Below are 18,267 nucleotides of genomic sequence, written 5' to 3'. Positions count from 1 at the left end.
TGTTTCTACAACTTGGAGTCCACCTGTGGTAAATTTAATTGATTGGACATGATTTGGAAAGGCACACACCTGTCTATATAAGGTCCCACAGTTTACAGTGCATGTCAGAGCAAAAACCAAGCCATGAGGTCAAAGGAATTGTCTGTAGAGCCCCGAGACAGGATTGGGTTGAGGCACAGATCTGGGGAAGGGTACCAAAAAATGTCTGCAGCATTGAAGGTCCCCAAGAACACAGTGGCCCCCATCATTCTTAAATGGAAGAAGTTTGGATCCACCAAGACTCTTCCTAGAGCTGGCTGTCCGGCCAGCCAGCCAAACTGAGCAATCAGTGGAGAAGGGCATTGGTCAGGGTGGTTACCAAGAACCTGATGGTCACTGACAGAGCTCCTCTGGGGAGATGGGAGAACCTTCCAGAAGGACAACCATCTCTGCAGCACTCCACCAATCTGGCCTTTATGGTAGAGTGGCCAGACAGAAGCCACTCCTTAGTAAAAGGCATGACAGCCCACTTGGAGTTTGCCAAAAGGCACCTAAAGGACTCAGACCATGAGAAACAAGATTCTCTGTTCTGATGAAACCAAGATTCCAAATCAACTCTTTGGCCTGAATGCCAAGTGTCATGTCTGGAGGAAACCTGGCACCATTCCTACGGTGATGCATGGTGGTGGCAGGATCATGCTGTGGGGATGTTTTTGAGCGGCTGAGACTGGGAGACTAGTCAGGATCGAGGGAAAGATGAACGGAGCAAAGTACAGAGAGATCCTTGATGAAAACCTGCTCCAGAGTGCTCAGGACTTAGGTTCACCTTCCAACAGGACAACAAGCCTAAGCACACAGCCAAGACAAGGCAGGAGTGGCTTGGGGACATGTCTCTGAATGTCCTTGAGTGGCCCAGTCAGAGCCCGGACTTGAACCCGACAAAACATCTGGAGAGACCTGAAAATAGCTGTGCAGCAATGCTCCCCATTCAATCTGACAGAGCTTGAGAGGATCTGCAGAGAAGAATGGGAGAAATTCAGGTGTGCCAAGCTTGTAGCATCATACGCAAGAAGACTCAAGCTGTAATCGCTGCCAAAAGTGCTTCAACAAAGTACTGAGTAAAGGGGCTGAATAAAATGTGATTTCATTTTTTTTTTTTTTTTTATCAAAAATGTCAAAGCATTCACACCCCTTGACTTTTTCCACATTGTTCTGTTACAGTCAGAATATAAAATGGATTACATTTAGATGTTGTGTCACAGTCCTACACACAATACCCCATAATGTCATAGTGGAATTATGGTTTTAGATTATTTTTTTCTCAAATTACATACAAATTAAAAGCTGAAATGTCTTGAGTCAGTAAGTATTCAACCCTTTTGTTATGGCAAGCCTAAATAAGTTCAGGAGTACAAATATGCTTAAGTCATGTAATAAGTTGCATGGACTCACTGTGTGCAATAGTGTTTAACATGATTTTTGAATGACTACCTCATCTCTGTACCCCACACATACAAATAATTAATTGTAAGGTCCCTCAGTCAAGCAGTGAATTTCAAACAGATTCAACCACAAAGACCAGACATAGAATATTCCTTTGCGCATGGTGAAGTTATTAATTAGACTTGGGTGATAGGAGAAAACTGAGGATAGATCAACAGCATTGTAATTACTCCACAATACTAACCTAAATGACAGAGGGAAAATACATTTTCCAAAACATGCATACTGTTTGCTATTAGGCACTAACGTGAAACTGCCAAAAAAATTGGCAAAGATATGAACTTTGTCCTGAATACAAAGTGTTATTTTGGGGCAAATCCAACACATCAGAGCACCACTTCATATTTTCAAGCATGGTGGTGGCTACATCAAGTTATGTGTATGCTTGTCATCAGCAAGGAATAGGTAGTTTTCTAGGATAAAAAGGAACGGAATAGTGCTAAGCACAGGCAAATCCTAGAGAAAAACCTGGTTCAGTCTGCTTTCCAACAGACATTGGGGAACTCACCTTTCAGCAGGACAATAACCTAAAAGACAAGGCCAAATATAAACTGGAGTCGCTTACTAAGATATTGAATGTTCCTGAGTGGCCTAGTTACAGTTTTGATTTAAATTGGCTTTAAAATCTATGGCAAGATTTGAAAATGGCTGTCTAGCAATGATCAACAAACAATTTGACAGAGCTTGAAGAATTTTTACAAAGAATGCACAAATATTTGTACAATGCAGGTGTGCAAAGCTCTTAGAGACTTACCCAGAAATACTCACAGCTGTAATCGCTGCCAAAGATTATTCTAACACGTATTGACTCAGGGTGTGAATACTTATGTAAATTAGATATTTCTGTGTTTCATTTTCAATCAATTTAAAAACATGTTTTCACTTTGGCATAATGTGGATGGGTGAGAAAAAAAAATCTATTTAATCCATTTGGAATTTAACAACAAAGTAAATGGGTATGAATACTTTCTAAAGGCACTATTTTTTCATATTGAAGCCATGCAATTACTTAAAACAATTGTGGACTGCAAACAGGTTCAAGTGAACGTGTTTAGCAAAGATGGGATAGGTCTACATTGTTATTGCGCTTCCGTAAGCTATTTAACAAACTAAGACAGACTAACATTGGAGTTGATTCCAAGGCAATACATAAGACCGTAAATACACAACTTGAAGCAACCACGTGACCCGTTTCCTACTTCACAGGAGAGTCATTTCAACTTTTTAATCAATTTGTTTTGGGGCAGAAATTCCTTCTGGAACGTGAACTTTCATGTGCCATAATAACAAATGTGTATACCATCTAAATACGAATAGATTGTTAATTTACGAGCCTAGTTGGTTTAGCCATGGAAAAACACAGGAACCTTCCCGCAAGCCATGATTGGCTGAGATAATGGATGGGCTGGACATGCCAAGGTCTGCCATGTAGCATGCTTCTGTCTATAACGTGAGCTGCTCAATATCCATTCTACTGTGGCTTTTTTTGAAAGATATCATGAATAACTGAAAAAGCGTTGCTACTGCTCTCAACATTGCTGCCCTGAAGTTAACAGGCGTGATCGATAAAGATCAGTGGGAAAAAGTTGTGAAGGACGATCGTGCCATGCTGACTATTTCTGACTCTGAAAATGAATCAGATGTGGAAATCCCTGATTGCCAAATGCGGAGAAGCTAGAAGAGAACACAGAAGGCTGTTGTAAAAACACCTGTCTCCAGATTACATCTTCAAACTAAGGGCAACCATGACCGAGGGAGAAGTGTTCATTCATGTATACGGGTAAGAGTCTTGCTATATTTTCAGATATTATACATTTCTCATTTCCAGGTAAAGCATATTGTTAGCTAGCTAAGGTTAGGTGTATTAATATTATTTGTATCTCAGAAATCCATTTGCATTGCTAGTTATAGCCTAATGTTAGCTCGCTAGCTAACATTGAACCTAGTTGGTTAGCTTTAGCTACCTGCAGATGCATGCATGGTAGTACTGCCACGTTCAAAACAACTGGGAACTCTGAAAAATACGAGATCAAGTCATGACATCACTAATCTTGAGGTCGGAGCTCTAGAAAGTGGCCTGAGTTCCCGAGTCGGATGACCGTTCAAAATTATTTATCCCCAGTCGGAGCTCGTTTTTCCCCCCGAGTTCCCAGTTGTTTTGAACCTCACTGAAGTCAGAGGTTTTAGAGTGGTTTTGAACGCTGCATTAGAGTTGGGATTATGGTTCATTGTTTAGCTAGCTACATGTCTAAACAAGACTTCACTATGGAAGTAACCATTTCACTTTACCGTTGACACCTTCTGTATCCTGTGCATGTGACAAATGGGGTGGGGTTAAGGCTTAAGAGGGTGTGAATGCAGAATGTGTGTAGACAAAGAGCTCTCCAGTAGGTGTACAAAAACATTCACAGGCCATTTTCTCAAAAGTGGCGTTGGAAGTGTATGAACTTCAAAGCAGACCGAATCCAGGTGGTAGGTCACATATTTAGCCATGGAGCATGTTCTGATTGGCCAGTGAGGGGTCAAGCGTCGACACACCTACAACTTATTTCATCCTAAAAACCCAGCCCTTTCGTGCCACTGCCAGCGACCATCACTCTTGGTTGTGAAAATAGCTAAATTATTTCTGACACCTCTGAACGTATAGCAGTACCGCCACCATTCTGTTAGCTTTGTTAAATTAGAGCCCTACTGATCATAAGATAGACAGGGGGAACATGATCCTTGATCTGCACTCCTACTCTGACCTGCTTTATGAATAAGGGCCCTGGACTGACTCCTACTGACCTTGTCATAGAGGTTCCCTGAGCTCCTTTTGTCATCCTCGTCGCTGCTGTCCTCTATGGGAGGGTTCTCCCTCTTCATGTCGTCCCCCAGGTAGTGCTCGAACACGCTGGAAAAGGCGATGGCCGACAGCATGCAAACCACCGGCGTCAAGGTCAGCATCAGGCGCACCATCACCCCGGCAAAGTAGACCGCGCTGATGGCATAGAGAGCCACTGGGGGGCGGCAGAGAGGCAGGAAAGGTTAGGCAGGATCATTTATGTCAAAAGTGCATGGTGCACACCTCAGATCCTCAAGGGTGTTTTTTTATTCTGAGACAAACTGATTTAGAGCTGGGTTAACAGATGTGCAGTTTCGGGGCCATCAATGGCATTAATTGATCAATTAAGTACAAGGGAAAAAACAGAAACCAGCTCAAGTGTAGCCCCTGGAGCTGTGTATTCCTCTTCCAGTACACAATCTAAGGACAGGCTTGTACAGTATATCAAAAACATGATGTCCTTGCTATAATGCATATTCTTCAAAAATTACCATACTCCCCTCTAAATATTCAAATTTATTCAAATGTGTATGTTGAGTGTCAGTGTGTTTTAACGAGCCCCAGCTTACCAAAGACGCGCTCGTCGTTGACATTCTTGATGCAGAACCAGAGGCCTGCTGGGAAGGTGCAGACCAGGATGTGGAGGTCGAAGAAGAACGACACCCAGGTGGTGGGCTGGTGCTCCGACACCGACGCGATGATGGGGATATGGATCTTAGCGTAGCTGGAGAGGGTGAGAGGGGGCAGGAGGGAGGGAAAGAGTGATGAGGATAGAAGAGAAACATCTGGTACTTCAGGGAAGATGAAGACTCAAAAGGGAATGTAAAGAGAGCTAAAGCGCTGCTGTCAGCAAACAAACCGATTGATCGATGCTTAATGGCGACACGCCGCTGCGTGTTTGAGAAGAAAAATACTATTCTCGCATTTCCTTTGAAACTATGGATGGCGTAAGCCCTTCGCAGACACACATATTCACTTAAACAAGTGTTTCATCGATAGGAAAGCGAATGAAGGTTAGCAATGCTTACCCGGTGTCCCACAGCGAGTAGAACCGTCCACTCCACGGTGCGATGTAACCTAAATGAACAAACAATGAATAGACAGGACTGGAAACTTGAACACGCTTTCATTAGTGGTTATTATGAGGACTTTTTGGCATATGGTTGACATTGGCGTGTATGGGTAGTGTACAGATATAACCCAGGCTGTTTCACATCCGGCCATGATTGGGAGTCCCATAAGGCGTGGCACAATTGGCCCAGCGTCGTCTGGGTTTGGCCGGAGTAGGCCGTCATTAAATAAAAACATTTATAAATAAAAATTACAAAGTGAATAGGGACCCTTTGGTTCAGGGCTTTTCAATTCTGGTCCTCAAGAACCGAAACGCTTCAGGTTTTCACTGTCGCCCATTCTAACCAGGGACTGATTCCAACCTGAAACACTAGATGAGTGCAATTAACTACGAGGTAGAAACAAAAAACACTGACTCGTTTGAGCCCCACAGGACAATAATTAAATAGCCCTGCTTTAGTGGGTCAGGTGTCTTCAGTAGTAGGGCATATGTGGGTCGGGACTCGAGAGTAATGTTGAGCAGTGGCGGTTAAGAATATGCATAACTAACCTTCTTTAGTCTTCTTGTTAGCACCTCCAGTGTATATTTGGCCTTGTGTTTTAGGTTATTCTCCTGCTGAAAGGTGAATTCATCTCCAGTGTACATTTGGCATTGTGTTTTAGGTTATTGTCCAGCTGAAAGGTGAATTCATCTCCCAGGGTCTAGTGGAAAGCAGACTAAACCTGGTTTTTGCCTGTGCTGAGCTCCATTCCATTTATTTATTTTCCTGAAGAACTCCCCAGTCCTTAACGATGACAAGCATACCCATAACATGATGCAGTCACCACTATATGCTTGAAAATATGAAGAGTGGTTCTCAGTAATGTGTTGTATTGGATTTGCCCCAAACATAACATTTGTATTCAGAACAAAAAGTGAATTGCTTTGCCACATTTCTTTCCTTATTACTTTATTGCCTTGCTGCAAACAGAATGCATGTATTCTGTACAGGCTTCCTTCTTTTCACTTTGTCAATTAGGTTAGTATTGTGGAGTAACTACAATGTTGGTGATCCATCCTCAGTCCTATCACAGCCATTAAACTCTAACTGTTTTAAAGTCACCATTGCCCTCATGGTGAAATCCCTGAGCGATTTGCTTCCTCTCTGGCAACTGAGGACGGACGCCCGAGTCTTTGTAGTGACTGTATTGATACACCATCCAAAGTGTAATTAATAACTTCCCCACACTCAAAGGGAAATTCAATGTCTGCTTTTTTAAATTTATTTTTATCTACCAATAGGTGCTCTTTTGGGAGGCATTGGAAAACCGCTTAGATCATTGTTAGAAAATCACTGCTCGACCGAGGGACCTTACAATTGTATGTGTGGTGTACAGAAATTAGGTAGCCACTCAAAAATCATGTTATGGGACTTCTTAACTTGTTGGGGCTAGGGGGCAGTATTTGCACGGCCGGATAAAAAACGTACCCGATTTAAACTGGTTACTACTCTTGCCCAGAAACGAGAATATGCATATAATTAGTAGATTTGGATAGAAAACACTAAAGTTTCTAAAACTGTTTGAATGGTGTCTGTGAGTATAACAGAACTCATATGGCAGGCCAAAACCTGAGAAGATTCCATACAGGAAGTGCCCTGTCTGACAATTTGTTATCCTTCTATTGCATCTCTGCTGTAACGTGACATTTTCAAAGGCTTCCATTGGCTCTCAGAAGGGACCAGAAAGTGGAATGACTTGTCTCCTGTCTCTGGGCGAAGAACAGCAGGGGAATTTGTGAGTGGTCAGGCTGGGAACAGTGACACGAGATTCGCGTTCATGAGAATTCTCCATTTTTTCTTTCAGCCTTTGAATGAATACAACGTCGCCCGGTTGGAATATTATCGCTATTTTACGAGAAAAATAGCATAAAAATTGATTTTAAACAGCGTTTGACATGCTTCGAAGTACAGTAATGGAATATTTTTGCCACGAAATGCCCTCGCGCGCGTCACCCTTCGGATAGTGACTTGAACGCACGAACAAAACGGAGCTATTTGGATATAACTATGGATTATTTGGAACCAAAACAACATTTGTTGTAGAAGTCCTGGGAGTGCATTCTGAGAAAGAACAGCAAAGGTAATCCAATTTTTCTTATAGTAAATCTGAGTTTGGTGAGGGCCAAACTTGGTGGGTGTCAAATTAGCTAGCCGTGATGGCCGGGCTATGTACTCAGAATATTGCATAATGTGCTTTCGCCGAAAAGCTATTTTAAAATCTGACACCGCAATTGCATAAAGGAGTTCTGCATCTATAATTGTTATGTATTTTGTCAACGTTAATCATGAGTAATTTAGTAAATTCACTGGAAGTTTTGGGTGGGTATGCTAGTTCTGAACATCACATGCTAATGTAAAAAGCTGGTTTTTGATATAAATATGAACTTGATTGAACAAAACATGCATGTATTGTATAGCATAATGTCCTAGGAGTGTCATCTGATGAAGATCATCAAAGGTTAGTGCTGCATTTAGCTGTGGTTTTGGTTTTTGTGACATATATGCTTGCTTTGAAAATGGCTGTGTGATTATTTTTGGCAGGGTACTCTCCTGACATAAACTAATGTTTTGCTTTCGCTGTAAAGCCTTTTTGAAATCGGACAATGTGGTTAGATTAACGAGAGTCTTGTCTTTAAAATGGTGTAAAATAATCATATGTTTGAGAAATTGAAGTTATAGCATTTTTGAGGTATTTGTATTTCACACCACGCGATTCCACTGGCTGTTGACTAGGTGGCCCAGGGAAGTTAAGCAATTTGTACTCCTGAACTTATTTCAGATTGCCGTGAAAAATAATCTAAAAACATAATTCCACTTTGACATTATGGGGTATTGTGTGTAGGCCTGTGACAAACTCTAAATTTTAAATTCAGGCTGTAACAACAAAATGTGGAAAAAGTGTGGATACTTTCTCAAGGCACTGTATGTGTAATGGTAAGGTATAGTGACTCACCAGTGTAGGTGAGATAGATGACGGTGAGGAACAACACCCCAGCAGCTAGTGACACCCCCAGGAAGAACAGGCTCTGGAACTCCTGCTTGGTGAGCCTGTTCTTCAGGTACTGCAGCAAAGCATATGCCTGGAGCAGTGCAAACACACCTGTGGCAGGACACACACACACAAATCACAGAATGTTGGCGTAGGCACGTTATAACAGTAACCTTCATCTCTCATGGGAGCAGGTTTATATACGAACATTTCAAATCAGAAGGACTAACATTTGATGGTAGTATTACTCTAGATGTGCTACAAACTGATGCTGTAATAATACATGACAACATATTTCCACCTGGCTACCCCTACCAACAGCTCTGCACCCCCCGCAGCAACTTGCCCATGCCCCCCCCCCCCTTCTCCTTCACCCAAACCCAGATAGCTGATGTTCTGAAAGAGCTGCAAAATCAGGACCCATACAAATCAGCTGGGCTAGACAATCTGGACCCTCTCTAAAATGATCCGCCGCAATTGTTGCAACCCCTATTACTAGCCTGTTCAACCTCTCGTATCGTCTGAGATCCCCAAAGATTGGAAAGCTGCCGCGGTCATCCCCCTCTTCAAAGGGGGAGACACTCTAGACCCAAACTGTTATAGCGCTATATCCATCCTGCCCTGCCTTTCTAAAATCTTCGAAAGCCAAGTAAATAAACAGATCCCCGACCATTTTGAATCCCACCGTACCTTCTCCGGAATCTGGTTTTCGAGCTGGTTATGGGTGCTCCTCAGCCACGCTCAAGGTCCTAAACGATACCATAGTCACCATTGATAAAAGACAGTACTGTGCAGCCGTCTTCATCGACCTGGCCAAGGCTTTCGACTCTGTCAATCACCACATTCTTATCGGCAGACTCAATAGCCTGGTTCACCAACTACTTCTCAGATAGAGTTCAGTGTGTCAAATCGGAGGGCCTGTTGTCCGGACCTCTGGCAGTCTATGGGGGTGTCACAGGGCTCAATTCTCGGGACTCTTTTCTCTGGTGATTCTCTGATCCACCTCTACACAGACGACACCATTCTGTATACATCTGGCCCTTCTTTGGACACTGTTAACTAACCTCCAAACGAGCTTCAATGCCATACAACTCTGCTTCCGTGGCCTCCAACTGCTCTTAAAATGCTAGTAAAACTAAATGCATGCTTTTCAACTGATCGCTGCCCGCACCCGCCTGCCCGACTAGCATCACTACTCTGGACGGTTCTTACTTAGAATATGTGGACAACTATAAATACCTAGGTGTCTGGTTAGACTGTAAACTCTCCTTCCAGACTCACGTTAAGCATCTCCAATCCAAAGTTAAATCTATTCCTATTTCGCAACAAAGCCTCCTTCACTCACGCTGCCAAACATACCCTCGTAAAACTGACTATCCTACATATCCTGGACTTCGGCGCTGTCATTTACAAAATAGCATCCAACACTCTACTCAGCAAATTAGATGTAGTCTATCACAGTGCCATCCGTTTGGTCGCCTACCCACCACTGCGACCTGTATGCTCTCGTTGGCTGGCCCTCGCTTCATATTCGTCGCCAAACCCACTGGCTCCAGGCCATCTTTGCTAGTTAAGCCCCACCTTATCTCAGCCCACTGGTCACCATAGCAACACCCACACGTAGCACATGCTCCAGCAGGTATATTGCACTGTTCATCCCCAAAGGCAACACTTCCTTTGGCCGCCTTTCCTTCCAGTTGTCTTTTGCCAATGACTGGAACGAATTGCAAAAATCACTGAAGCTGGAGACCTATCTCCCTCACTAACTTTAAGCATCAGCTGTCAGTGCAGCTTACCGATCACTGTACACAACCAATCTGTAAATAGCCCATCTATCTACCTACCTCATCCCCATATTGTTATTGACTTTTGCACCCCAGTATCTCTACTTGCACATCATCTGCACATCTATCACTCCAGTGTTAATGCTAAATTGTAATTATTTCGCCACTATGGCCTATTTATTGCCTTACCTTCCTAATCTTACTACATTTGCACACACTATATATAGTTTATTCTATTGTGTTATTGACTGTACGTTTGTTATCCCATGTGTAACTCTGTCGCACTGCTTTGCTTTATCTTGGCCAGGTCGCAGTTGTAAATGAGAACTTGTTCTCAACTGGCCTACCTGGTTAAATATTATTATTTTTTTTTTAAATATTTGAATAACAGTTCAGGCTAAATGGGATCTGTTTTTTTCTCTCCGATGTCCCTCTCTTGTGGAACTTCATACTGATTGAACAGAGCCGCGTTTCACTTCCTTTCTTCACTTCCGTCCTCTTAGCAAAACAGAGGAGCACTTCCAAGTTCCGACCCCCCAGGAGCATTCCAAGGTCATAACTCCTCCAGAACCCAGAGAGCGGGTGACACTAACAACGCCCGTCACTCTGCTGGGCGGTGGCTGCTGCTGTAGACACGCCGCCAGATGTTACGAGCAGCTGTTGCCCGACACCAAACAAGCCCGTCCTTTGAGAGAGCCTTGGTGCCTTCCTCAAAGCCCATGACGCCAACATGCTGTGCTGCCCTGGTCACCCCGGTAACAAACACCACATCAGAAATCAGACTGAAGCTACATTAGACTTAGAGGAAGCTGAAATGGATGCTGTAGAGCCATGTAATCCTGTTACATGATGACAAATGGACATTCTTAACGTTCAAAACGGAGGGAAAAAAAGTGTCTCTCCATTAAAACGATAAGAAAACTTCCACATTATTTCACAATGCAGCTGCGCTACTGACAGCAGCGGTTTGGGTCTCACAATGAGTCCCTTTCAGATGGCTAAGCATTGCACACCTGTACTACCAATACTGTATCAAAGTTTGCATTTCATCACCTTCTCATTTAACTTTGCAAAGTATTGCCATACAGGACTCTGACCTTTTTCTTCCAACTTAGCGATGACGTAGTGGTGGAGTCGACTACAAAATAATTTATTCCTCAACCCCTTGCACGTAGCTTCTTGGGGTCAAGATTCGATTCTGCTAGACAGATTAGTTGCTGTACTGCTGAGAACAAAAGAAAACGTGCATCTTTCATAGCGAGAGGGGAGGGGTACAGTATAGGCAGGTCAGACACCAGGCATACAGAGTCAGAACCGTGACCTAGGCCTATCTATCTGTAATCCAAAGCTGTATCTCGTAATTGGAATGCTGTATCTTGCAATATATTGGCTTGCAATGTCTCGCAACTTCAGTAAAGCAGGGCCTATCAATGAATAGGCTAGGTTATTCTACACGCAACAGACTGAAGACACACTCGCATCATTAGAGAAGAGAAAGACCGGGAAAGTCAGTGCAAGGGAGAGAGGGGAGGGGGCAGACAGAAAGAACCGTAATCTCTCTCGCAATGTCTTGCCTTTCCTGCCATGTAAACTCACCAAATTAACATTGTCTGCCTCTTTCTCTCAGGTTTTATTTAAATTACACAACTTACCCAGGCCTTTATAGCCTATTGTCTAGTTACATTACCTGCCGTGTTATAGCCTGCTTTCATTTTAACGTTTAAAAACTCACACCCCTAGCTGTTACTACCCTCCAGAATAAAGGAATGCCACCTAAATGTTGTCTGGGAGAAGCTGGGACCGTTGGCGAGACAGGAACACTTAACTTGCATCAACGAAATAGTAAAGGCACTGCCCATACAAGAGAACACAACTGCTTGGTCATGGTCCAAGGTCTCGGTTGAAAATTAGATTCTCTCAACGAGACATACCTGGTTATATGAAAAAGCGGTGTGTGTCTAATGGCGAGTCGTTTTGTGCGCTCAGGAGACAAAAAAGACAAAAAGAAGTGGTGAGGCTTACCTGCTGCCGCCGTGTGCTCGCTGGTTCTGATTGGCTGGAAGCCCACAAAGGGGATCTGCATGGATAGCACCAGGCCCACAATGTAGAAAGTGCTGTAAGCTGAGGGAGAAAGAGAGAAACAGAAAAAGGATCGAGAGAGAGAGAGAGATCAAACAAAAAGGTCAAACAGATACTGTTCTATTCAATAGCCACTATCACTTCAGTTAGAGGTATTTCTTATGAATTGATTTTTCTCAATGCAACTCCTGAGTTGGCGTAAATACAATAACGTCGTATCTGGAGCAATTTACATAGACGTGGGAAAAGAAAAGTGCAGCGGGGGGCCTAAAATGAGCCGGCAGTAGAACTCCCACCTTTGTAGCTGGGGGGGGGGCTGATTCTAAGTAGTGTGCCCTAATTAAGATTTTATACTTTCCTGAACACGGGAGCTTTTTGAAGTGGCTGTGACTAGCCCTGAGCACCCCCGACTATGATTCATTATCGCCTGTTGACTGATGGAGCTAAGTAATGAACTGTGTGAAATAGAACTGCATTTTTGGTCAAGAGGGACTCATTGTGGCAAGCTCCGATGCCAAAGAGGCATCTCGTTTTTAGAAGAGCTTTCTCTATTGTAGATGGAGGAAGGTTAAAACAAAGATCAAAACGAGATGGTTATGAAGCACTTTAAGGAGCAAGACCTTGCACAAGATGGTTGCTTGAATAACTATGCAAAGCCCTCTTCTATTAAAAAGGGTGCTTGAGGTTGACAGCCTCTGCATTCGAAGCCATAAATATTTCACAACAATGCAAAGATAGTCTGCATTAACAGCTGGTTATTGTCGAAGGGTGGAATCCTTTGTTGGGGAAAATGCAGAGAGATTGAGTACAGCTGGTCGAGGCCCTCTTTAAATAGGGTCGTCATTTATTTTCAAATCACCCAAGAATGGGGTACCGTTTACTGTGAGTAATACGGACAATCAAGAGTAACTGATGCTAGACCATTTACCTTGACCCAGCTAGCCTGCTGTTCCTTCAGCTCAGCTAAATATGTACTGCTTACGATGCTGCAGCATTTCTGCAATGTTCTGTCTCGCAGTCAAATTCAGAATCATTAACCCCCCCCCCCCCCAAAAAAAAAATTAAAGTGTTCTGTTTGCAGTCGTATTCAAAAGAGCAAACCGGTGTTAGCGGTTCGAGGAAAACAGGTGCGTGCGGTCACATCTCTTAAGCAGATAGAGGTTTGCAGTCACATATTCATGGGTTGCATGTTTTGAACGTTCGTTTTTTACTGATGCCCAACTGAACATTCTACTCCATGCATCGTCAATGAGCGCGGATGAAGATTTCATCAAGTGTATAGTGGCTTGGAAATACAATACAATGCCATTCAAAAGGAGGCAAATACTTCGTAGGAAAATCTTTTGATGTCGCAAGATTGACTTTAGATGCAGTATAACGTTAGCTAAGATTGAGGGAAGGACACCGGATTTTAGCTAGCTACAGTTAGCATTGCTCGCTATTTTGATGACCTTTACTAGCTAATGACAACGTTGCTATCTGTCTAAAGTAAATTTGACAACATGATAAAGCTGGCAAAGTTCTTTCCTACTAAACATTTGACTACTTTGGCAATGTAATCGTATTTCCAGGCACTATAGTGTAGTTTAGACTAAACAGTAGTTAAACCCATTCATTCTGGACGGAGGCTATCACGACTTTAGGGCACGACTATGGTGCCGCTGATAGAGGGCGGCTTGAGAACGTTCATAACAATGGCATGATGTGACCGAGTGACGGAGGTGAAACTTATGAAGAGGGGGTTGATGGTCAGATCTCTTTATCAGATGAAAGTGTTTGTGGTCACTCACCGATATAGACCCTCTTGCTGTAGCGCTGCATGAGCAGGAGCACAAACACATGCAGAGGGATCAGGTTGATGATGAAGACATATCCTCCCCACGCTGACACCTGCAACACAAACAGTAGACCACAGACACCTGCAACAGTAATACATGGAAATTCGCAGTGGCACCATATAAAACCAATTCAATCATATTTAACACTATGACTGAAGTAAAATGCTTCAACTTTAAAAGCGCCTTGAAATTATGCAGCAACAATGTCAGAGAGACAGTGTGAAACGAGAGGGGCTTATAAAACACACTACAAAAACGTCAGCTGCAGTACTTCAAACGGCTCCATTGAAAATCACACTGTGTAGGGGGTACAGAGCACAGACGGCGAGGGATAGTAGTAAAATGTTTCATCCTCTGTTTAGGACAGCCTTTTGGGATAAATGCTCAAACTGACACAAACCTGCTTAGCCACACAATCACACACTGCATTCACAAGTCACTCATCTATGGTTAAAATAAGTTTTGCAATTACCCCTAATTACGAAAAACAGAAGAGAGTCACCCTAGAAGGAGATGAATCGCCTCAAGTTCCTTCTGGAGTGGTTAAACGTAATTACCTTTTCACAGCCATTTGTAGCTTTAGCTTCAGATGGTATGAGCTAATTAGGTACAGCTGAACCGTAACTTGAATGAAAACAGGGACGACTTTTTATTTTTTTTGACACAGCAGTTCTGTGAGAGATGAGGTTGCTAATTGAAAACAACACCGACCCAGAGGAAGTTCTGGTGGTGGTGGTGGTGGTGGTGGGGGGTGTTAGTGAGGAGAGGAGAAAGTGAGGCCAGTGTCTCGCTCTGAGGGTCACATCCCGCAGCCTCCGGAACGTAATTTGACTAAACATCTCGCAAATCTACTGCTAATGACCTCGCCGTTGTGTGTGTGTTTGAGAGAAAGAAGCGTGTGTATGAGAGAAACCATTTCTACATTACACTCCCCCACCCCCCCATGGTTTATAAGCAGGCCACGATCTTCTGGAGGCTGAGATTCTTTGAGAGTACAGTCCAAAACTCAACCACCTAGCACAAAATATCTTGATTACCACCAAAAAAAGTCTGCTAAGAGACTGAGGTAGCTGAAAGAGATGGTGCGCACACAATCAATATGCCTGTAAGAGTAAACAAGGCAGTTATCGATATAGCTCGTCCCTTAAGAAACAAACAAAACCGATGTTTTCATTGAAAACTTATCACACTTCCCTTAAGAAAAACCTCGATCGAAACAATGTTTTTCCTGGTTAGGCCACTAGGATATAGTCAAGAATATATCCTTCTGGCAATAGTAACTATCAGGAATGTTATAAGCTGGAGATAATGTAGTTAGTAGATTCCCTGATTAGATGAGCCACATCCTCATAATGTCACTTGGGGGTATTGAAACATCCAAGTGACATCCCTGTAAGGCTTTCATGCAATGTTGTGACAGTAGTTCTATGAGAAGAGCACTTGTCCTTGGAGAAGCTTCCCTTACAATACAATGAAATAAGAAATCCTGCTATGTCCTCCAACAAACCATCAAACAGGCAAAGCTTCAATACAGGACTAAGATCGAATCGCACTACACCAGCTCCGACGCCAGTCAGATATGGCAGGGCTTGCAAACTATTAGACTACAAAGGGAAGCACAGCCGACAGCTGCCCAGTGACACGAGCCTACCAGACGAGCTAAACGACTTCTATGCTCACGTCGAGGCAAGTAACACTAACGCTTGCATGAGAGCATCAGCTGTTCCGGACGACTGTGTGATCACACTCTCCGCAGCCGATGTGAGTAAGACCTTTAAACAGGTCAACATTCACAAGGCCACAGGGCCAGACGGATTACCAGGTCGCGTACTCCGAGCATGCGCTGAACAACTGGCAAGTGTCTTCACAGACATTTTCAACCTCTCCCTGTCGGAGTCTAATACCAACGTTTTTCAAGCACACCCCCATAGTCCCTGTGCCCAAGAACACCAAGGTAACCTGCCTAAATGACTACCGACCCGTAACACTCACGTCTGTAGCCATGAAGTGCTTTGAAAGATCGGTCATGGCCCACATCTTCACCATTATCCCAGAAACCACTCCAATTTGCATACCGCCCCAGATCCACAGACGATGCAATCTCTATTGTACTCCACCCTGCCTTTCTCACCTGGACAAAAGGAACACCTATGTGAGAATTGACTACTGCTTAGCGTACACCATAGTGCCCTCAATGCTCATCACTAAGCTAAAGGACCCTGGGACTAAACACCTCCGTTTGCAACTGGATCCTGGACTTCGATGGGCCGCCCCCAGGTGATAAGGGTAGGTAACAACACATCCGACGATGCTGATCCTCAACACGGGGGGCCCTCAGGGGTGTGTGCTCAGTCCACTCCTGTACTCCCTGTTCACTCATGACTGCACGGTCAGGCACGACTCCAACACCATCATTAAGTTTGCTGATGACAACAGTGGTAGGCCTGATCACTGACAATGTTGAGACAGCCTATAGGGATGTGGTTAGAGACCTGGCTGTGTGGTGCCAGGACAACAACCTCTCCCTCAACGTGATCAAGACAAAAGGAGATGATTGTGGACTACAGGAAAAGGAGGACCGAGCACACCCCCATTCTCATCGACGGGGCTGTAGTGGAGCAGGTTGAGAGCGTCAAGTTCCTTGGTGTCAACATCAACAACAAACTATCATGGTCCAAGCACAATAAGACAGTCAGGAGACTGAAAAGATTTGGCATGGGTCCTCAGAGTCCTCAAAGTTCTACAGCTGCACCATTGAGAGTATCCTGACTGGTTGCATCACTGCCTGGTATGGCAACTGCTCGGCCTACGACTGCAAGGAATAACATCACTGGGGCCAAGCTCCCTGCCATCCAGGACCTCTATACCAAGTGGTGTCAGAGGAAGGCTCTAAAAATTGTCAAAGACTCCAGCCACCCTAGTCATAGACTGTTCTCTCTGCTACCTCACGGCAAGCGGTACCCGAGCGCCAAGTCTAGGTCTAAAAGGCTTCCCAACAGCTTCTACCCCCAAGCCATAAGACTGCTCAACAGCTAATCAAATGGCCACCCAGACTATTTGCATTTCCCCCTTCCCCCTGTTTACGCTGCTGCTATTCTGTTTATTATCTATGCATAGTAACTTCAACTCTACCTACATGTACATATTACCTCGACTAACCGGTGCCCCCGCACATCGACTCTGTACCGGTACCACCTGTATTTGCGTCACTATTGTTATTTTACTGCTGCTCTTTATTTGTTACTTTTATTTCTTCTTTTTTACTTACCGTAATTTCCGGACTATAAGCTGCAACTTTTTTCCCACGCTTTGAACCTCGCGGCTTAAAACAATGACGCGGTTAATATATGGATTTTTCCCGCTTTCAATTTTTTTTGAAAGGAGATGACTTCAGTGGTTACAGTGCACAGGAGGAGGAAGATGGTGACCAATGACTTTCTTGGTAGGCTACTGTTTACTGCAAATTTTTTATTTTTTGTTACAAGCTGTTAAAGCCCATTTATTTTTGTTACAAGCCGTGTTTCGTTAAAGCCTGTGTAAAGTTCATTTGTTTCAATGTACCGGTAGGCACCTGCGGTTTATAGACATGTGCGGCTTATTTATGTTCAAAATAATATATTTTTTAATTCAGTGGGTGCGGCTTATATTCAGGTGCCCTCAATAGTCCGGAAATTACGGTATCTATTTTTCACTTAGCACGTATTTTCCTTAAAACTGCATTGTTGGTTATTAACCTGTTAGGGCTAGGGGGCAGTATTTTCACGGCCGGATAAAAAAATGTACCCGATTTAATCTGGTTACTACTCCTGCCCAGTAACTAGAATATGCATATAATTATTGGCTTTGGATAGAAAACACCCTAAAGTTTCTAAAACTGTTTGAATGGTGTCTGTGAGTATAACAGAACTCATATGGCAGGCCAAAACCTGAGAAGATTCCATGCAGGAAGTGGCCTGTCTGAGAAGTAGTGTTTCATCTTGGCTCTTTTTATTGAAGACTGAGGATCTTTGCAAAATAACCCATAGGCTCTCAGAGCCCGGGAAAAAGCTGAACGATATCGAGGCAGGCTCTGGCTGAAACACTATCGCTTTTGGCAAGTGGCCGCTCAGAGTACTATGGGCTTAGGCGCGTGCCCGAGTCGACCGAATGCTTTCTTTTC

General features: G+C 43.6%; 1 protein-coding gene across 2 annotated transcripts in view; it reads right to left on the bottom strand.

Annotated features, from left to right (window-relative positions):
- Positions 1-18,267, bottom strand: part of LOC106588202 (dolichyl-diphosphooligosaccharide--protein glycosyltransferase subunit STT3B) — a 110,913-nt gene that overhangs the window by 8,929 nt on the left and 83,717 nt on the right. For both annotated transcript variants that reach the window (XM_014176962.3, XM_014176961.3), the window contains exons 5-10: positions 14,061-14,160; positions 12,214-12,312; positions 8,372-8,518; positions 5,335-5,383; positions 4,876-5,030; positions 4,270-4,481 (exon numbers count right to left, since the gene is read on the bottom strand). In XM_014176962.3, coding sequence (XP_014032437.1) covers positions 4,270-4,481; positions 4,876-5,030; positions 5,335-5,383; positions 8,372-8,518; positions 12,214-12,312; positions 14,061-14,160 — 762 coding nt within the window. The remainder of the gene's footprint in view (positions 1-4,269; positions 4,482-4,875; positions 5,031-5,334; positions 5,384-8,371; positions 8,519-12,213; positions 12,313-14,060; positions 14,161-18,267) is intronic.

This window comes from Salmo salar, chromosome 27 (genome assembly GCF_965601325.2).
Source record: "Salmo salar chromosome 27, fSalSal1, whole genome shotgun sequence".
Taxonomy (NCBI): domain Eukaryota; kingdom Metazoa; phylum Chordata; class Actinopteri; order Salmoniformes; family Salmonidae; genus Salmo; species Salmo salar.
This window is presented reverse-complemented; position numbering and strand designations above follow the sequence as displayed.